Source organism: Oncorhynchus mykiss, chromosome 5 (assembly GCF_057628025.1).
Source record: "Oncorhynchus mykiss isolate SJ-2025 chromosome 5, ASM5762802v1, whole genome shotgun sequence".
In the NCBI taxonomy this organism is placed as follows: domain Eukaryota; kingdom Metazoa; phylum Chordata; class Actinopteri; order Salmoniformes; family Salmonidae; genus Oncorhynchus; species Oncorhynchus mykiss.
The window spans coordinates 80,394,680-80,415,000 of NC_143026.1; the positions used below are offsets into that span (position 1 = coordinate 80,394,680).

Genomic DNA, 20,321 nt, shown 5'->3' on the forward strand with positions numbered 1-20,321 from the left:
GTTCTCCCTGCCCCTCCACAATATCTCTCTTTGTTGAACTTCCTTTCTCATCTGAGTTCTGTGGCTGTACACCTGTCACCTATTGACTGTCTTCAATGAGTAACCACATACACATACACCTCTCCCCCCACCATCTCCATCTTGTCCCCTTCTCTCTGCCCCTGACATAATGACTTGTTGGCGCTCTTAATTTGCCAGAGAGGGAGATCTTATTAAGAGCATGTAATTCCCCCTGGGGTTCTCTGGCATCTCCTTGATTAAAGTGGAGTTGAGGGGTGGGGGGAGGGAGGGAGGGAGGGGCGGAGGGAGGAGGATGGCGGGAAGAATGAGGAGGAAAGAGGCGGCTGCTGGAAATATCACGAGGGGGAAAGTAAAGGTGTGTTCTCTTTGTTTTAAATATCTCCCTACCTACCTGCCCACCACTCTCTCGCCGTCTGCTCCCGAGCCACAGAACACCAGATTTGTCATTAATTAAACCACTGCTAGCCTGGGCCAGAGCTGGTCAGGGTGGCACTGCTTTAAAGCTAACAAAGGGGCTTCATGCTCTTCAATTAGGTGGTTCACTGTTAGATATGTGGGTATAGGGGATATGCCCCCATAATACTGCCATGGGAAATGTAGTCGAACAGTATTGTGGTCAACAAATCCCCAATTGCTGTTGTTTATATCTCAGTTATGTATGCAACCGATGTACTATTGAAGTAAATCATATATATATATATATTTTTTTTGCTTCTGTGATTTGCACACATGGTGCAGAATGGTGCAGGTATATACAGTGCATTCGGAAAGAATTTACACCCCTTGACTCTTTGTTACGTTACAGCATTATTCTAAAATGGATTAAATAGTTTTTTCCCCTCATCAATCTACACACAATACCCCATAATGACAAGCAAAAATAGATTTGTAGAAATGTTTGCAAATGTGTAAAAAAATAAGAATATCACATTTACATAAGGATTCAGACCCTTTTTGCAGCCTTTTTGTAGCAATTACAGCCTTGAGTCTTCTTCGCTATGACTCATCAAGCTTGGCACACCTGTATTTGGGGAGTTTCTCCCATTCTTCTCTGCAGATCCTCTCAAGCTCTGTCAGGTAGGATGGGGAGCGTTGCTGTACAGCTATTTTCAGATCTCTCCAGAGATGTTTGATCGGGTTTAAGTCTGGGCTCTGATTGGGCCACTCAAGGACATTCAAAGACTTGTCCCAAAGCCACTCCTGCGTTTTCTTGGTTGTGTGCTTAGGGTCGTTGTACTGTTGGAAGGTGAATCTTCACCACAGTCTGAGGTCATGAGTGCTCTGGAACAGGTTTTCATCAAGGATCTCTCTGTACTTTGCTCTGTTCATCTTTCCCTCAATCATGACTAGTCTCCCAGTCCCTGATGCTGAAAACCATCCCCATAGCATGATGCTGCCACCACTAGGGCTGTTTGCTGTGACCATATTACCGTCACACCGGCGGTCACGAAGTCATGAAGGCATTCAAATTCCATGTGACCGTTTAGTCACGGTAATTAGGCTTCTCCAAGCTCTGATGCTGCTCATGGTCATTAGTAGCCTACCAAACGTGCTAACTGCCTAGTACTCAGCACTCTATTGTCCCTCTCATCACTCTGACATCAATACAAATGTAGTTGAAAATCTAATCAAACACTTCATGAGAGCCATGAGCTCATGTTGCGCTACATTTTTATAGGTTATGATTTCATGAAAAATACAGAGTGATGGCCTCTATTAAAAAGAGGATGATCCCATCAGCGTTCAATAGGCTAGACCTACAATATGTATTTCTCAACTTTCCTAATATTAAGCACATTGCTTCTCTTTACAACAGGAGTATAGCCTACCTGGCTGGCATGAAAATTAACCACGGGAAAATCGTCCTCCATTCGTATTTAAGTGCGTCGATTTTTTTCCTGCTGTCCCTGATTCGAGACAGGTGTATGATAATGGTCCATTCTAAATCAAAACAAATATGTAAAGACTAAATTAAATGATGGGTGACAATATTAGCCTATCACTCGTGAATTATGACCAGCATAAGAAACTGCCTTTTGCAACTTTTTTTTATCATTGTTGCACACCTCATGTAGCCAATCCCATAGCCTAGCCCATAGGCTACATGTTTTGATAAGGTTTGTATCACAACTAAAGTGGCCAAATAACTTCTTCAAATTCAGCACATTAATCCGCTTTACAAGGTGTTTAGAGCCTAACTGGCAACCTAATAAGCAGCACGTTTGGGGAAGATAATTGTGCACCTTTATAATAAAAGCATTACATGCATAATCACATTTGCGATCCCTTTTGATAATGGTGTTTTCCCGCTATAAAAATAGGTACTTGAAAGGCTTGGTTTTTGCTCTGACATGCACTGTCAACTGTGGGTGTGTGCCTTTCCATATCATGTCCAATCAACTGAATTTACCACAGGTGGACTCCAATCAAGTTGTACAAACGTCTCAAGGATGATCAATGGAAACAGGATGCACCTGAGCTCAAATTTGAGTCTCATAGCAAAGGGTCTGAATACTTATGTAAATAAGGTATTCCTATTTTTTTATATTTTAATACAATTTTCATTTAATCCATATTAGAATAAGGCTGTTACGTAACAAAATGTGGAAAAGGGGAATGAGTCTGAATACTTTCCGAATGCACTGTACCTACTGCACAATGGTAAGAGGATAATCTTGTTCGGCAGTAAAACTTTCCAGTCATACACACCACCGTCTTATTATGTCCCCAATATCTCCCCCCGCCCCAGCCACAGATTCTCTGGGAAAAGTGGTAACCGATACCCATCTGGTATCTGGGATCGTCTGAGCGACCTGTCCTGAGTGGCAAATTATACCCATCTGGGATCGTCTGAGCAACCTGTCCTGAGTGGCAAATTATACCCAACTGGGATCGTCTGAGCGACCTGTCAGCCCTTATAGACACTCAGTAGAGAGGTCCCATCTGCCTGCAGTAACCAAGAGAGCAGCATACATAGAAATATAATTACTAGAATGTACATTCTCATTCAAGTCAATGTTCTGTGATTCTGTAATTCTATATTTATTTGGCAGCACAACAACTCAGAGCTCATTATCAGGGGAATTCTCTCTCTGTCTGTCTGGACGGAGCATGGCTGGCTGGCTCCTGGCTCATTTCCCAACATGTAAACAGCACCACGAGAGCTCCTGCTTAATGATGGGTCCATGTGGTGACAGGTGCTTTTCTGTACCTGACACGCACAAACCAAACTAATCTTAATTTAAACCTGACATGTGTCTTTCAGACATTACAGAATGACTCACAACCAGCCCCCCCTCTCCCCTCTCTTTCATTCTCTCTGGCCACCCATCACCAGTGCACTTTTTCTTTCAGGGCACTCCGTCAATTGAGGGGAGACGTTGCTGACTGTGTTGACTTGTAGACCTGAATGTTCCTGTGTCTGACTGTCATAAAGTGAGGCTGAGAGGGTATCAGAATAGGTCATTAAGTAGCAGTAGCCATCAGGGGGGACAGGGATACACACTGGCATCACCATGTCTGCCCCCAGGGCCTATCAAAGAGCTCTGAGCATCCTGTACATGATCTGGGCCTCTATTCTCGTACTGTAGCTAGGGGAGCAGAGGCCTCTTTAGACACTCAGCCTCATACATGTACATCTCCTGTAGCCCTGTGTGTCTTTACCATCCTCCACCCCCAACCCCTGTCCAAGTCCCTCCTCCGTCCCCCCGGCCTGTCTTCATCTGGGCTGATCGTGTTTCTGTGTGCTCTGTACTAAGCAGGCTGGTGCATTACATGAGGAATGTGTGGCTGTAGCTGGTGCCAAACACCTTGTCATAGCATTACTGTAGAGAACAATAGTCTCAGTGTGGAGAGGCTCTGCTCCTCTCTCTCGCAACATGCCCTGGGCATCACGGCTCAACCACCAGCCGTTACACCTAGGTCAGACTTTGGCTGGTGCAGTGGGTTTGGTCAGAAAACATAGTACTCAATCTAGGGAATAGGGTGCCATTTCAGACGCTGCTTCTCTCTCTCTCAGATAGTTTTTAACCAACCAACCAGCACTCACCTGACTCAACATGGCTGTGGGTCAGGGTGCAGTGACAAGGGTGGCATTTGCTGGCAGTTTGGGGAGTATCGCTGACGTGTCTTGTTTGGGATGACAAAGTAGTATCTGCATGACAAAGCCATCATTGTAGCTAAGTTATGTGTAGTCACAGACAGGAGAGTTCTAAGTTACTGTCCATCATGGTTCTGCATTATACTGTTATACTGTTCAAATACTACAGTTAACCGTTCCATTAAATATTGTTTACCATTTGGCATATTTGTTTTCCTGCAAAGCAGACAGTCAGTATTCCCTTAAGACCATGGCAGTAAAGGAACCTATGGGATTACATGCTGAGGCATGTGAAATCCTTCTCTCTCTCCCAGGTATGGAGTGGGAGCAGAGACAGAGATGGCAAGACAACAGGAATGGAAATTGACAGTTAAGTCATTTACAATGGCATGCTAAGAAGTTTTGGTTACCCTACCCTATTGATAAAGAGATGATGGAGGGCAAGTTGACAGCAGTTTGTCTCCGTCCCAAATGGCCCCCTATTCCGTATTTAGTGCACTACTTTTAACCAGACCCATATAGGCACAGGGCAAAAATAGTCCACTAAATAGGGAATAGGGTGCCATTTGGGACAACACATGTTGAGTGACAGGGGCAGACAGACAGGACATGTCTGTACACCATCACTCTTGTGTGTAAATAGCTTCTGACTGACAGACTATCAGCTGCTTCACAATGGCAGCTCTCATTCTATAGAGAGATTAGCTGGGTGGGAAACTACAATCCTCAATTTGAAGAATTCCTTCCAAGATAGTGGGTAGATTAGGTGGGGTACCTTTTCCAAAGAATAGGTAATCCTAGCCTGGTTAATGCTGTACTCACTATTGTTTCACTTGTAAGCACAGCTTTCAGTCTGCTTTAACTAGGCTATAGTGATTTTCCTCCTTAGAAATACATTACTGGGTAGCTATTAGTGAACATACCATTTATAATAGTAACAAATCTCAGGCATTCATATCCAGTGTCAAGCTGACAGGAAAATACAACACTTCCATGAGCAACAACAAGTCTGCCTGTTACGGTGCGTGAATGAGGACCCAAAAGCGAATCAACTTAAACAGAGCTTCTTTAATTACCAAACATAGGTAGGCTCAGATGGACCGGCAGATTCCGACAGGACAGGACAAGGTTACAGCAAACATGACGACAGTCTGGTTCAGGCATGAATGACACAAACAAACAAGAATCCGACAAGGACAGGAGCAGAAACAGAGAGAGATATAGGGACCTAATCAGAGGGAAAAAGGGAACAGGTGGGGAACGGGGTGAATGGGTAGTTAGAGGAGACAAGGGACAGCTGGGGGAAAGCGGGGGAGAAAAGGTAACCTAACACGACCAGCAGAGGGAGACAGGGTGAAGGGAAAGGACAGAGACAAGACAACATGACAGTACATGACAGTACCCCCCCACTCACCGAGCGCCTCCTGGCGCACTCGAGGAGGAAACCTGGCGGCAACGGAGGAAATCATCAATCAGCGCACGGTCCAGCACGTCCCGAGAGGGAACCCAACTCCTCTCCTCAGGACCGTACCCCTCCCAGTCAACTAGGTACTGATGACCACGGCCCCGAGGACGCATGTCCAAGATCTTACGGACCCTGTAGATAGGTGCGCCCTCGACAAGGATGGGGGGGGGGGGGGGGAAGACGAGCGGGGGCGCGAAGAACGGGCTTAACACAGGAGACATGGAAGACCGGGTGGACGCGACGAAGATATCGCGGAAGAAGAAGTCGCACTGCGACAGGATTAATGACCTGAGAGATACGGAATGGACCAATGAACCGCGGGGTCAACTTGCGAGAAGCCGTCTTAAGGGGAAGGTTCTGAGTGGAGAGCCAAACTCTCTGACCGCGACAATATCTAGGGCTCTTAGTTCTACGCTTATTAGCAGCTCTCACAGTCTGCGCCCTATAACGGCAAAGTGCAGACCTGACCCTCTTCCAGGTGCGCTCGCAACGTTGGACAAAAGCCTGAGCGGAGGGGACGCTGGACTCGGCGAACTGAGATGAGAACAACGGAGGCTGGTACCCGAGGCTACTCTGAAAAGGAGATAGCCCGGTCGCAGACGAAGGAAGCGAGTTGTGGGCGTATTCTGCCCAGGGGAGCTGTTCTGACCAAGACGCAGGGTTGCGAAAAGAAAGACTGCGTAAGATGCGACCAATAGTCTGATTGGCCCGTTCTGCTTGACCGTTAGACTGGGGGTGAAAGCCGGAAGAGAGACTGACGGAAGCCCCAATCAAACGGCAAAACTCCCTCCAAAATTGAGACGTGAATTGCGGACCTCTGTCCGAAACGACGTCTGACGGAAGGCCATGAATTCTGAAAACATTCTCGATGATGATTTGTGCCGTCTCTTTAGCAGAAGGAAGCTTAGCAAGGGGAATGAAATGAGCCGCCTTAGAGAACCTATCGACAACCGTAAGAATAACAGTCTTCCCCGCTGACGAAGGCAGTCCGGTGACAAAATCTAAGGCGATGTGAGACCACGGTCGAGAGGGAATAGGAAGCGGCCTGAGACGGCCGGCAGGAGGAGAGTTACCGGACTTAGTCTGCGCGCAGACCGAACAAGCAGCCACGAAACGACGCGTGTCATGCTCCCGGGTGGGCCACCAGAAACGCTGGCGAATGGAAGCAAGCGTACCCCGAACGCCAGGGTGGCCGGCTAACTTGGCAGAGTGAGCCCACTGAAGAACGGCCAGACGAGTAGGAACGGGAACGAAAAGAAGGTTCCTAGGACAAGCGCGCGGCGACGGAGTTTGAGTGAGTGCTTGCTTTACCTGCCTCTCAATTCCCCAGACAGTCAACCCGACAACACGCCCCTCAGGGAGAATCCCCTCGGGGTCAGTGGAGGCTACTGAAGAACTGAAGAGACGAGACAAAGCATCAGGCTTGGTGTTCTTAGAGCCCGGACGATAAGAAATCACGAACTCGAAACGAGCGAAAAACAGCGCCCAACGCGCCTGACGCGCATTAAGTCGTTTGGCAGAACGGATGTACTCAAGGTTCCTATGGTCAGTCCAAACGACAAAAGGAACGGTCGCCCCCTCCAACCACTGTCGCCATTCGCCTAGGGCTAACCGGATGGCGAGCAGTTCGCGGTTACCCACATCATAGTTACGTTCCGACGGCGACAGGCGATGAGAAAAATACGCGCATGGGTGGACCTTGTCGTCAGAGGGGGAGCGCTGAGAAAGGATGGCTCCCACTCCCACCTCTGACGCGTCAACCTCGACAACGAACTGTCTAGAGACGTCAGGTGTAACAAGGATAGGAGCGGATGTAAAACGATTCTTGAGGAGATCAAAAGCTCCCTGGGCGGAAACGGACCACTTAAAGCACGTCTTGACAGAAGTAAGGGCTGTGAGAGGAGCTGCCACCTGACCGAAATTACGGATGAAACGACGATAGAAGTTCGCGAAGCCGAGAAAGCGCTGCAGCTCGACGCGTGACTTAGGGACGGGCCAATCAATGACAGCTTGGACCTTAGCGGGATCCATCTTAATGCCTTCAGCGGAAATAACAGAACCGAGAAATGTGACGGAGGAGGCATGAAAAGTGCACTTCTCAGCCTTCACAAAAAGACAATTCTCTAAAAGGCGCTGGAGGACACGTCGAACGTGCTGAACATGAATCTGGAGTGACGGTGAAAAAATCAGGATATCGTCAAGGTAAACGAAAACAAAGATGTTCAGCATGTCTCTCAGGACATCATTGACTAATGCCTGAAAGACAGCTGGAGCGTTAGCGAGGCCGAAAGGAAGAACCCGGTATTCAAAGTGCCCTAACGGAGTGTTAAACGCCGTCTTCCACTCGTCCCCCTCCCTGATGCGCACGAGATGGTAAGCGTTACGAAGGTCCAACTTAGTGAAAAACCTGGCTCCCTGCAGGATCTCGAAGGCTGAAGACATAAGAGGAAGCGGATAACGATTCTTCACTGTTATGTCATTCAGCCCTCGATAATCTATGCAGGGGCGCAGAGACCCGTCCTTCTTCTTGACAAAAAAAAACCCCGCTCCGGCGGGAGAGGAGGAGGGGACTATGGTACCGGCGTCAAGAGCTACAGACAAATAATCTTCGAGAGCCTTACGTTCGGGAGCCGACAGAGAGTATAGTCTACCCCGGGGGGGGGTGGTTCCCGGAAGGAGATCAATACTACAATCATACGACCGGTGTGGAGGAAGAGAGGTGGCCCTGGACCGACTGAACACCGTGCGCAGATCGTGATATTCCTCCGGCACCCCTGTCAAATCACCAGGCTCCTCCTGTGAAGAAGAGACAGAGGAAACAGGAGGGATAGCAGACATTAAACATTTCACATGACAAGAGACGTTCCAGGAGAGGATAGAATTACTAGACCAATTACTGGAAGGATTATGACAAACTAGCCAGGGATGGCCCAAAACAACAGGTGTAAAAGGTGAACGAAAAATTAAAAAAGAAATGGTTTCACTATGATTACCAGAAACAGTGAGGGTTAAAGGTAGCGTCTCACGCTGAATCCTGGGGAGAGGACTACCATCCAGGGCGAACAAGGCCGTGGGCTCCTTTAACTGTCTGAGAGGAATGTCATGTTCCCGAGCCCAGGTCTCGTCCATAAAACAGCCCTCCGCCCCAGAGTCTATTAAGGCACTGCAGGAAGCTGACGAACCGGTCCAGCGTAGATGGACCGACAAGGTAGTGCAGGATCTTGAAGGAGAGACAGGAGTAGTAGCGCTCACCAGTAGCCCTCCGCTTACTGACGAGCTCTGGCCTTTTACTGGACATGAAGTGACAAAATGACCAGCGGAACCGCAATAGAGACAGAGGCGGTTGGTGATTCTCCGTTCCCTCTCCTCAGTCGAGATGCGGATACCTCCCAGCTGCATGGACTCAGCACCCGAGCCGGCAGAGGAAGATGGTAGTGATGCGGAGAGGGAGGCGACGGAGAGCGCGAGCTCCTTTCCACGAGCTCGGTGACGAAGATCAACCCGTCGCTCAATGCGAATAGCGAGTTCAATCAAGGAATCCACGCTGGAAGGAACCTCCCGGGAGAGAATCTCATCCTTTACCTCTGCGCGGAAACCCTCCAGAAGACGAGCGAGCAAGGCCGGCTCGTTCCAGCCACTGGAGACAGCAAGAGTGCGAAACTCAATAGAGTAGTCTGTTATGGATCGATTGCCTTGACATAGGGAAGACAGGGCCCTGGAAGCCTCCTCCCCAAAAACAGATCGATCAAAAACCCGTATCATCTCCTCCTTAAAGTCTTGATACTGGTTAGTACACTCAGCCCTTGCCTCCCAGATTGCCGTGCCCCACTCACGAGCCCGTCCAATAAGGAGAGATATGACGTAGGCGACACGAGCAGTGCTCCTGGAGTAAGTGTTGGGCTGGAGAGAAAACACAATATCACACTGGGTGAGGAACGAGCGGCATTCAGTGGGCTCCCCAGAGTAACACGGCGGGTTATTGATTCTGGGCTCCGGAGATTCGAAAGCCCTGGAAGTGGCCGGTGGATCGAGGCGGAGATGGTGAACCTGTTCTGTGAGGTTGGAGACTTGGGTGGCCAGGGTCTCAACGGCATGTCGAGCAGCAGACAATTCCTGCTTGTGTCTGCCTAGCATCGCTCCCTGGATCTCGACGGCTGAGTGGAGAGGATCCGAAGTCGCTGGGTCCATTCTTGGTCGGATTCTTCTGTTACGGTGCGTGAATGAGGACCCAAAAGCGAATCAACTTAAACAGAGCTTCTTTAATTACCAAACATAGGTAGGCTCAGATGGACCGGCAGATTCCGACAGGACAGGACAAGGTTACAGCAAACATGACGACAGTCTGGTTCAGGCATGAATGACACAAACAAACAAGAATCCGACAAGGACAGGAGCAGAAACAGAGAGAGATATAGGGACCTAATCAGAGGGAAAAAGGGAACAGGTGGGGAACGGGGTGAATGGGTAGTTAGAGGAGACAAGGGACAGCTGGGGGAAAGCGGGGGAGAAAAGGTAACCTAACACGACCAGCAGAGGGAGACAGGGTGAAGGGAAAGGACAGAGACAAGACAACATGACAGTACATGACACTGCCATTCATCTTTTGTGGTAGAGAATGCTACTAATGCAATCCTGGGAGTTAGCCATGACTGTCATCTGATCTGATGGAGCTTATATAATTACTGGATAACTCAAGTGTTTTCTTCACTCCCTTTCTTTTTTAGAAATATAGCATAGTTTGTCACAGACCATTCAGAATCGACAAACTAAGGGCCCTAAAAGAGAATGAATTCACTGGGCTGCTCTTGGGAGAGTGACACTTGCCAAGACAGGAGAGAGCCAGCATGAGAGAGTCAGCATGAGAGAGTCAGCATGAGAGAGTCAGCATGAGAGAGAGAGAGAGAGTGAGAGAGAGAGAGAGACTTATAAGATGGTCCCCTTGTAGGTTTTTTTTTATGGGAACATCCCCACCTTCCCTTGGGGTACTATTACAGTCTGCCATCTCTTAATGTGACACTGAACAGACAAAGACGCAAATGGGCGAACGGTTCCTCATGGCCAGATGACAACAAATGGTTAAGCTCCAACTTTATTATGTGAGGATGGAGAGAAGAGGCTGTTCTTGCCCCAGTCAGAGCCCAGCGAGGGAGCAGCACTGATAGGCTAGGTGTTTCCCAGGGACAATCAGCCAGCCAGTCAGCCAGCTGCCCAGGCCGCAATCCCAATCAGCCAGCCGCCCAGTCAACCCCTTTCTTCAGTCCCCTGGGTTATTTTGACAGGCTCAGTGTTTCCCAAAGCCAGCCAGCCCACCTGCCAGCCAGCCAACCTGCTTAACAGCCCAACTAGCCAACCCCTCCTCAGATTCCTCTGGGTTATTTCTCTCTGTCTCCACTGGGTCCTCCCTCCCTTTCACAGCCAGTCTTAAGCTCTTAATTAAAGGATTTCCCAGTGTCTCACTGTACTCTTCTGTACTGTTCCAACTCTCTCGGAGCCAGACATTTGCGTCATTGTGTGTGTCCTAAATGCCAATCGTTTCCTTTTATGGTGCACTACCTTTGACCAGGGCCCCTAGGGTTCTTGTAAAAAGTAGTGCACTATAAAGGAAATAGGATGATATTTGGGACGTACGTATTGTCCTCAGATGGTACAGCACATCTTTGGACATTTTCTCACATTATGGTGAAAGATCTTACAGAATCATGCATAGATCATGAGTATTAAACATCTACTCCTGAATAGATTGTCTCGATGTTGGTTATGTCACTAGTACTGCACAAGCATACGTATCTGCACTTCACTGTATGTGTGAGTGTGATGCTTTTGGTCACAGTGAATATCAACAGGTCTGGATGCATCCCAAAGAAACCATATTCCCTTTATAGTACACATCCTCTGTCTCCTCATGGTGCCAGAGAGAATGATTGGGTATCTGTACCAATAGACACCATTCTCCTAATAAATTACCCTTCTACACTCCTTGCTGTTGCCCATAAGAAAAAACACTGGAACGAAGATCACATTTTCATATTTAGTTTCATATGTTGCTTTACATGTTGTCACATGTTATCACATTAGCTTCACATAAGATCACATTTGACATGTTTAAATGTGAAATTCATATGTTTTTTCTGTAAGGGTGACTCTCTCCTCTGCAGTACCTGTCATTGACAGAATCACAAATGTCTCCATCTCTCACATTGTCAGGTTACTGTCAGACAAGGCTAACGACACGTAGTGGTCTGCGTCCCTAATGATACCATTTTCCCTTTATAGTGCACTACTTTTGACCAGGGCCTATACTGCACTATAGGGAATAGGGTGCGATTTGGGACGTAGGTAGTGTTGTCACATCACCTTACTCATCGATACAGACTTGGCTGCTGGCAGTTGCGGTCGCAGATGTCTTTTGCAGTGTCACCGATGCAGCAAGTGTTGTTCTCTAATGTACTCTAGCTTGTCCCGTTGAAGGCCGTTCATTACTGTACCTGTGACACAGAGAACTTGGCAAAGGGACAGGATTCAATTGACAATACTGTTTCTGAACAAGTAACGTTTTTATTTCAACAGCAGCAACAGGCAAATCAAACAGGTTTAGATAAAAACATCAAGCCTGGTACAGATTCTGGTCCTATCTTCACTGGTTTTCTGGGATCAATTATTTCAAGGTCCTTCCAATGTATTTCCTTGCTTTCTAGAGCACCTGGAGATGGGGTATCTTTCCCTTTTCCACACACGATGGAAAAGAAGGGAAGCATGGAATGGGATTTCAGGCATTGATTTGATTACATTTTCATCTGTAATTTGGCAGTCTGGCTTTTGACCACACTTACCCCTGCAGATAGTCGGAGCAGGGCCCTCTCTCTATCTGAATGCAATTCGGCCTGAGTGAAATTGCGTCTCACACTCTCCACAGATCCATGACGAGAAATTCCGTAGGTGGATTAGTCCCGCCTTGGCCTAGCGATATTTACATTAGGGCTGGATTTCACAGCGTTTTAAAGGTGACCACCTCATCGCAGCTCAAGGTTGTGGGATGCACAGGCCAATCAACAAGGAGAGCACAGACCCTGACTGCCGGGGTGGTCTCATATCTCAAGATGTGATGGAAGGAGTGACTGGCTCTGTGTGTATGTGTGTGTGTGCGTGTGCGTGCGAGCGTGCATGCATTGGATGACTGGTACATTAGCTCAGTATTTCTCAACCTTTTTATACCATAGGCATTGTAGAATACAGGTGTAGGATCAGTTTCTCACAGCAGGAAAGTAATCCTGCAGCAACAGGCAATGTGAATTATTGTATGGATTATCATGAATGGATATTTTTGTAAGGGTTGATAAATTGTTTGTTAGGGCAAATCAAATCTGAATTTTAAAGTGGAAATTACAAACTTTAGAAGCTTTTTTAAACTACGGATACACTACAAGTATGCATGTCCTGCAACAACAGGGTGATCAAATGAAGATTGGGCATCTTTTTATATCATATATATACTCATCACAACTCTTTCTCTGTCTTTCCAGAGGACCAGATCCCTCATGGGTTCCCCACCATAGACATGGGTCCCCAGTTGAAGGTGGTGGAGAAGACCAGGACAGCCACCATGCTGTGTGCTGCCAGTGGCAACCCTGACCCAGAGATCTCCTGGTTCAAAGACTTCCTCCCTGTAGATATCAACAGCAGCAACGGTCGAATCAAACAGCTCCGCTCAGGTACAGAGTCTCTGCACGGTCAACACATACTGTGCTAAAAAATTGCAGTACAAATTCTGCTGTTCTGCCACGCGTGCAATGATGTCCGAGGGGAATAAACAGTGGTCGTTGTTTGAAGTAGCTTATTTGTTGTTGTAATATCCCAAACGGACGTGGCACGTCCACCGCTAAGGATTCCAGCTTTAAAGATGTCAATAAGTGTTTTCTATTACATTTGACTGAATTAAGCTCCATAATTACCTCAGCGGATCCTCAGAGGGAATACTGCTGTGTTCTGGGCCTATGTTGCCCACAACAATAGGTTCAAGGCAGCCATTCATCTTAACATTATAACCAACTAGCAGGCTCAGAACAACTCAGAAAGGTGGCCTGGATCCAAGCACCAATGACAACCGCTCAGAGCAAACCATTTGTCCATCCTCTATCACGTTATTTAGTAAAAGGAGCCACAACAATGCTGTCCAGCTGTGCACAGCATACCTGCAGTGATTGGGCTATTCCCTTGTCTACCGTCACTTTTGAGGAAAACATTTCATGGCAAACAGTTATTCCAACAGTACCTTTAGCCGGTAATGTGGCTGCCAAGCTGTGAACTTGCATCATCAATGTGCCATAGGCCTTTATTTATGCAAATGTTGGAGTCTGGGTCCCTACTCCCTAAACCCTTAGCCCCAGTGCAACCTCCAAAAGCATTCCAGCTTCAACTCTTGAACCCCTGGCAGCATAGAATATGATGTAGAAACTAGAGGCTTCCCCTCTGAACAGAGACACAGAGAAAGGAAAGGCTGAGAGACAGGCTATAGGATATCTCTGGTGTGTGTTGCAAATGACACCCTATTCCTTATAGTGCATTATAGGGCTCTGGTCAAAAGTATTACACTATAAAGGAAATAGGATGCAATTTGGGACACAGTCTATATGTAGCTTTGAAGCCTGTGGAAGCTGGAGGATTTTCCCCGGCAGGCCTCAGTTGCAGGGCCTCCGGTGAAGGACAGATCCTCCAACCATGCATTATTAACATGACAGCACTGCAATTTGGTTCAATTTGGTTCATAGCGCTGGCTTGCCTTTCTCCTCACACATAGCTTTTTCCCAAATGGCACCCTATTCCTTTTATACTGCACTAATTTTGACCAGAGCCCTATGCTCCATTATATAGGGATAGGGTGCTATTTGGGAAACATCCATAGTCCCACTGCAGTCAACCGCAGATGGGCATATGTATTTTTTCTGTTCGTTTTTTTAAGAGCTGCCCGGTGGTTAATTGTCTGTCAGAGGAACCGAGTAAAATACAGCTGCACTAGTGCCATGCCATCAACTTGACATTCAAGCAATTTATTTGTTCCAATACAATTCATTATGCGCTAGTGAGATTACATTTGCTCATAAATTAGTATCCCTATTACAGGACCTTTATCCATCAAGGAATGCTAATAGCTCCATATTTCAATTTAAGACCTTTGCACTGCTGGCAAATGAAAGACAGTCTGTGTGTATGGAATGGAGCTCAATCCCCCCTCTACTATGGCTGAGTCCTTAATGGAGCTCAGAGCTCAATCCCCCCTCTACAAGGGCTGAGTCCTTAATGGAGCTCAGAGCTCAATCCCCTCTACCAACGCTGAGTCCTTAATGGAGCTCAGAGCTCTATCCCCCAGCTACAAAGGCTGAGTCCTTAATGGGGCTCAGAGCTCTATTCCCCTCTACCAACGCTGAGTCCTTAATGGAGCTCAGAGCTCTATCCCCCAGCTACAAAGGATGAGTCCTTAATGGGGCTCAGAGCTCTATTCCCCTCTACCAACGCTGAGTCCTTAATGGAGCTCAGAGCTCAATCCCCCCTCTACTAAGTCTGAGTCCTTAATGGAGCTCAGAGCTCTATCCCCCAGCTACTAAGGCTGAGTCCTTAATGGAGCTCAGAGCTCTATCCCCACTCTACTAAGGCTGAATCCTTAATTGAGCTCAGAGCTCTATCCCCCAGCTACTAAGGCTGATTACTTAATGGAGATCAGAGCTCTATCCCCCCTCTACCAAGGCTGAGTCCTTACTGAAGCTCAGAGCTCTATCCTCCAGCTACTAAGGCTGAGTCCTTAATGGGGCTTAGAGCTCTATCCCCCCTCTACCAAGGCCGAGTCCTTAATGGAGCTCAGATCTCTATCCCCCTCTTCTAAGGCCGAGTCCTTAATGGAGCTCAGTGCTCTATCCCCCAACTACTAAGGCTGAGTCCTTAATGGAGCTCAGAGCTCTATCCCCCCCTACTAAGGCTCAGTCCTAAATGGAGCTCAGAGCTCTATCTCCCATCTACTAAGACTGAGTCCCAAATGGCACCCTATTCTAGTGCTGAGTGATCAGTGCTTTTTGATGTCGGTTCGGTTTTGGTTCAATTGTTAAAAAATTATCGCAGATTTCGGTTTCGATAACTTCTTACAACATGAAATGCACTATGCATTATGTGGGTTGAATGCTGTAACAACACAGAATAAAACAATTAATACAAGTCCCATGATGGTAGTGACTGCCCATTACCACTTATCACTTATTGACCATTTATAAAATATCAAATATTTCAGTTATGTAAATTTAATTTGTTTAATTTGATGACTTTATTATTTCATTCAAGTCATCATCTCCATAGAGCTGCTGCCTATGCTGTCTGACAAAATCACTATTTTAGTAGAGCTTCAAAGTAAATAAGGCATACTTTTATGACTGCTGAATACCAACTATCAATCACTTAGATCTTGTATTTTCAGGCAGCGATATATCAGAAAGCAACTGCTCTCTATCCTTCTTGATCACACAATCTTCTGTCTTCTCTCTCCGTGTCTGCCCCACATTAACCTAACATAGCAGGCATAAAAAAGGAACACACAGACCGGACAAGTAGGCGCGCAAAGTTAATTACCTCAATTTCTGCGCTAAACTATGTCAAATAATGGCCTGTTGGAGACTACAACTCCCTACTACACAATTCGGGCTTGATCTGATTTATCTCTAGAGAAACTGCGCAATATGAGCATTGAGCTCAAAGGAAAAAAAAGGAAGGAAATTGAATTCAAAGTTGAACCGACATCCGACATTTAGTTGTTTAGAAACAGAAAATATCAGACATTTAGTTGTTTAGAAACAGAAAATATCAGACATTTAGTTGTTTAGAAACAGAAAATATCAGACATTTAGTTGTTTAGAAACAGAAAATATCAGACATTTAGTTGTTTAGAAACAGAAACAATCAGACATTTAGTTGTTTAGAAACAGAAAATATCAGACATTTAGTTGTTTAGAAACAGAAAATATCAGACATTTAGCTTAATCACTCAGCACTACCCCATTCGCCTATATAGTGCACTACTTTTTTCTAGGGCCCATATGCCTCTTTTCAAAAGTAGTATACTATGTTGGGAATGTAGTGCTATTTGGGACAACATGTCATTGTCTCCCGGTAATTATCGATAGGCTTGTCCAACTAGTCAGTCTGGCACCAGACAACAATACAGGCCAAACGATAAGCAAACAGACCTCCTCTGCTGGCCTGAGGATCTGATAGGGAGGAAGGAGAGGGGTGGGAGAGGAGGAGTAGTGTCTCTAGACCTGGCTAAACCGCTTTCATTTTCGGGTAAATACTCCTGGAGTAGCAGGCCATGGCTCTGTATGTGGTGCAGACACTCAAACTCTCCTGGGTCCTCCTGACTCACCATGGATGTGTCCCAAATAACACCCTGTTCCCATTATAGTGCACTTCTTTTGACCGAAGCCCTATGGTCTCTGGTCAAATGTAGCGCACTGTAGAGGGAACAGAGTGCCATCTGGGACACAACCCAGGTGATTGGTGATTCTCTCCACTGAAGCCTGCTATAGCAGTAACATAATTTATGCCCTTTAATTGTTATGAATATGTATATGGTTAACGACGACATGATAAAATGTGTTAAATATATACAGTAGTATTATGTCCTTGCGAAGGCAGAGCATGGACTGCTTAAATCCAAGGTAACAACCTATTTCTGTGCATTAATCCCAATGTATTTCTCCAACATATAGGAAAATGAATACCTGCCTACTGTATCCAGGACATTGCGAAAACATAATAAAGCTCTATTATTTTTCACAATTTGCCTAGAATATACTGCTCTGAAATCGGCCATGGACAAAGCCTGTGATATTCATAATGAACCTAAACCAACTTGGGCTCAGTACATGAAGGCTGTATGTCTGTCCAGGCAGGTCTCAGCGTAGACCCAGTCCTCTTTAAGCTGCTGATGACCTCATCAACATGGGACACACAGCTTTTAGGGGGCTTTCCGTCCTCTCAACCTCTCCTCCACCTCTATGCTCCTGTTTAATGTGTGGATGGTGGTTTTGAGTCATTATCCAGATCGGGTGTATCTGTATAGTAACCAAACCGACTCCTCCAACATTTGTTGCATATGACTAGATATGCCCAAATGACCCCGTACTAACAACTACAGGAATATGAATCACTGAATGCAACCAATTATTTGTAAGGCAAGATAATCAGCTAATTAGGGGGTGGTGCACAAAATATAATAACTGATAAACATGTATTTTACATGGGCCATTTGATACACATAGTTAAACATGTATTGTAACTGAAATAACTACTTCAGTCATATTAGAATTCATCGTTATGCTAATAAACAGCAATTTCATAAGTTAGCCTACTGTATTCAGGGCACATGTTTCTTAATATTGCATCAGATGCTGTATGTAACCTGTGTTTCTGCTAGCCTCATTACAACAGGAAACTGAACACCCCAGATCAGTTAGATTGTCTAGACGTAGTCTCTAGAGATGATCAGAATGCTTAAGGTACCAGTCAGAAACAGACCCATTTTGGGTGAACGGAGGGTCAGACCATTCAAGACTGATGGTGATGACCAGGTGTTAACACAAACAAGCAGGTGGAGAGAATAAGTAGCTTTGTGATCATAGCAGACTGACAGCTCAGTAGCACAAATAGCCAGGTGTATAGCACAAACAACCAAGGGAAGGAAACAAATAGCCAGACAAACACAGCATTAAGAGTCAGGATTATAGCACACCTACATCTAAAACACATAGCCTCCAGGTGTGTTGTATAAACAGGCAAGTTCAGAGCAAAAGTAGTCACATGTATTAAGATAATAGGCATTCGGAACAATAGCTCTGTATGAAATAGGTGTTGGTTACAGAAAACCTACTTAGTCAGTTGCCACTCTGGTACGCTCACACCACATAACAGAACACATAACAGAACACAGAACAGAACACAGAACAGAACACATAACAGAACACGTAACAGAACACAAAACAGAACACATAACAGAACACATAACAGAACATGTAACAGAACACAGAACAGAACACAGAACAGAACACAGAACAGAACACAGAACAGAACACATAACAGAACACATAACAGAACACGTAACAGAACACGTAACAGAACACAAAACAGAACACATAACAGAACACATAACACACCACAAAACAGAACACATAACCGAACACATAACATAATACATAACGGAACACATAACAGAACACATAACACATAACATAACACATAACAGAACACGTAACATAACACATAACATAACAGAACACGTAACAGAACACATAACAGAACACGTAACATAACACATAACATAACAGAACACATAACATAACACATAACATAACATAACACATAACAGAACAGAACACGTAACAGAACACGTAACAGAACACATAACAGAACACATAACATAACAGAACACATAACATAATACATAACGGAACACATAACATAACACATAACATAACAGAACACGTAACAAAACACGTAACAGAACACATAACAGAACACATAACATAACACATAACATAACACATAACATAGCAGAACACATAACAGAACACATAACAGAACACGTAACATAACACATAACATAACAGAACACGTAACATAACACATAACAGAACACATAACATAACACATAACATAACAGAACACGTAACAAAACACGTAACAGAACACATAACAGAACACATAACATAACACATAACATAACACATAACATAGCAGAACACATAACAGAACACATAACAGAACACGTAACATAACACATAACATAACAGAACACGTAACATAACACATAACAGAACACATAACATAACACATAACATAACAGAACACGTAACAAAACACGTAACAGAACACATAACAGAACACATAACATAACACATAACATAACACATAACATAGCAGAACACATAACAGAACACATAACAGAACACGTAACATAACACATAACATAACAGAACACGTAACATAACACATAACAGAACACATAACATAACACATAACATAACAGAACACGTAACAAAACACGTAACAGAACACATAACAGAACACATAACATAATACATAACGGAACACATAACATAACACATAACATAACACGTAACAGAACACATAACAGAACACATAACATAATACATAACGGAACACATAACAGAACACATAACACATAACATAACACATAACATAACATAACACATAACACGTAACAGAACACATAACATAATACATAACGGAACACATAGCATAACACATAACATAACACGTAACAGAACACATAACATCCAGAAATTAAAAATGTGATTTTATTATTATTTTTTCTAATATGTTGAGGGAGAAATAGCTACTGAAACACAATAATCAGGCTCTTCTTCACTCTGCTGTTTCTTCTCTTCTTTCTCTCTCTCTTTCTTTCTTTCTCTTTCTTTTTCTTTCTCTCTCTCTCTGACTCTTTCTCTCTATCTTTCTCTCATTCTTTCTCTCTCTCTCTCTCTCTCTCTCTCTGTCTCCCTCTCTCTCTCTCTCTCTCTCTCTCTCTCATCTTTGTACTAATGCTTCTCTCTAATCTTATTTGCATTCAAATGACCTCACCAGGTGGTACACCAATCAGAGGTAAGAATGCTGGGTACAGAAAAAATGTCCACTCATGTCATCCTTCCTGTCCTCCTCCTCGTTCTCCTCCTTTTCCTC

At 45.2% G+C, this 20,321-nt stretch overlaps 1 protein-coding gene across 15 annotated transcripts in view; it reads left to right on the forward strand.

The window, feature by feature from the left end:
• The window catches only part of LOC110524627 (receptor-type tyrosine-protein phosphatase F), a 385,125-nt gene that overhangs the window by 224,542 nt on the left and 140,262 nt on the right, over nt 1–20,321 (forward strand). For all 15 annotated transcript variants that reach the window (XM_090236080.1, XM_090236084.1, XM_090236090.1 and 12 more), the window contains exon 5: nt 13,106–13,294. In XM_090236080.1, coding sequence (XP_090092206.1) covers nt 13,106–13,294 — 189 coding nt within the window. The remainder of the gene's footprint in view (nt 1–13,105; nt 13,295–20,321) is intronic.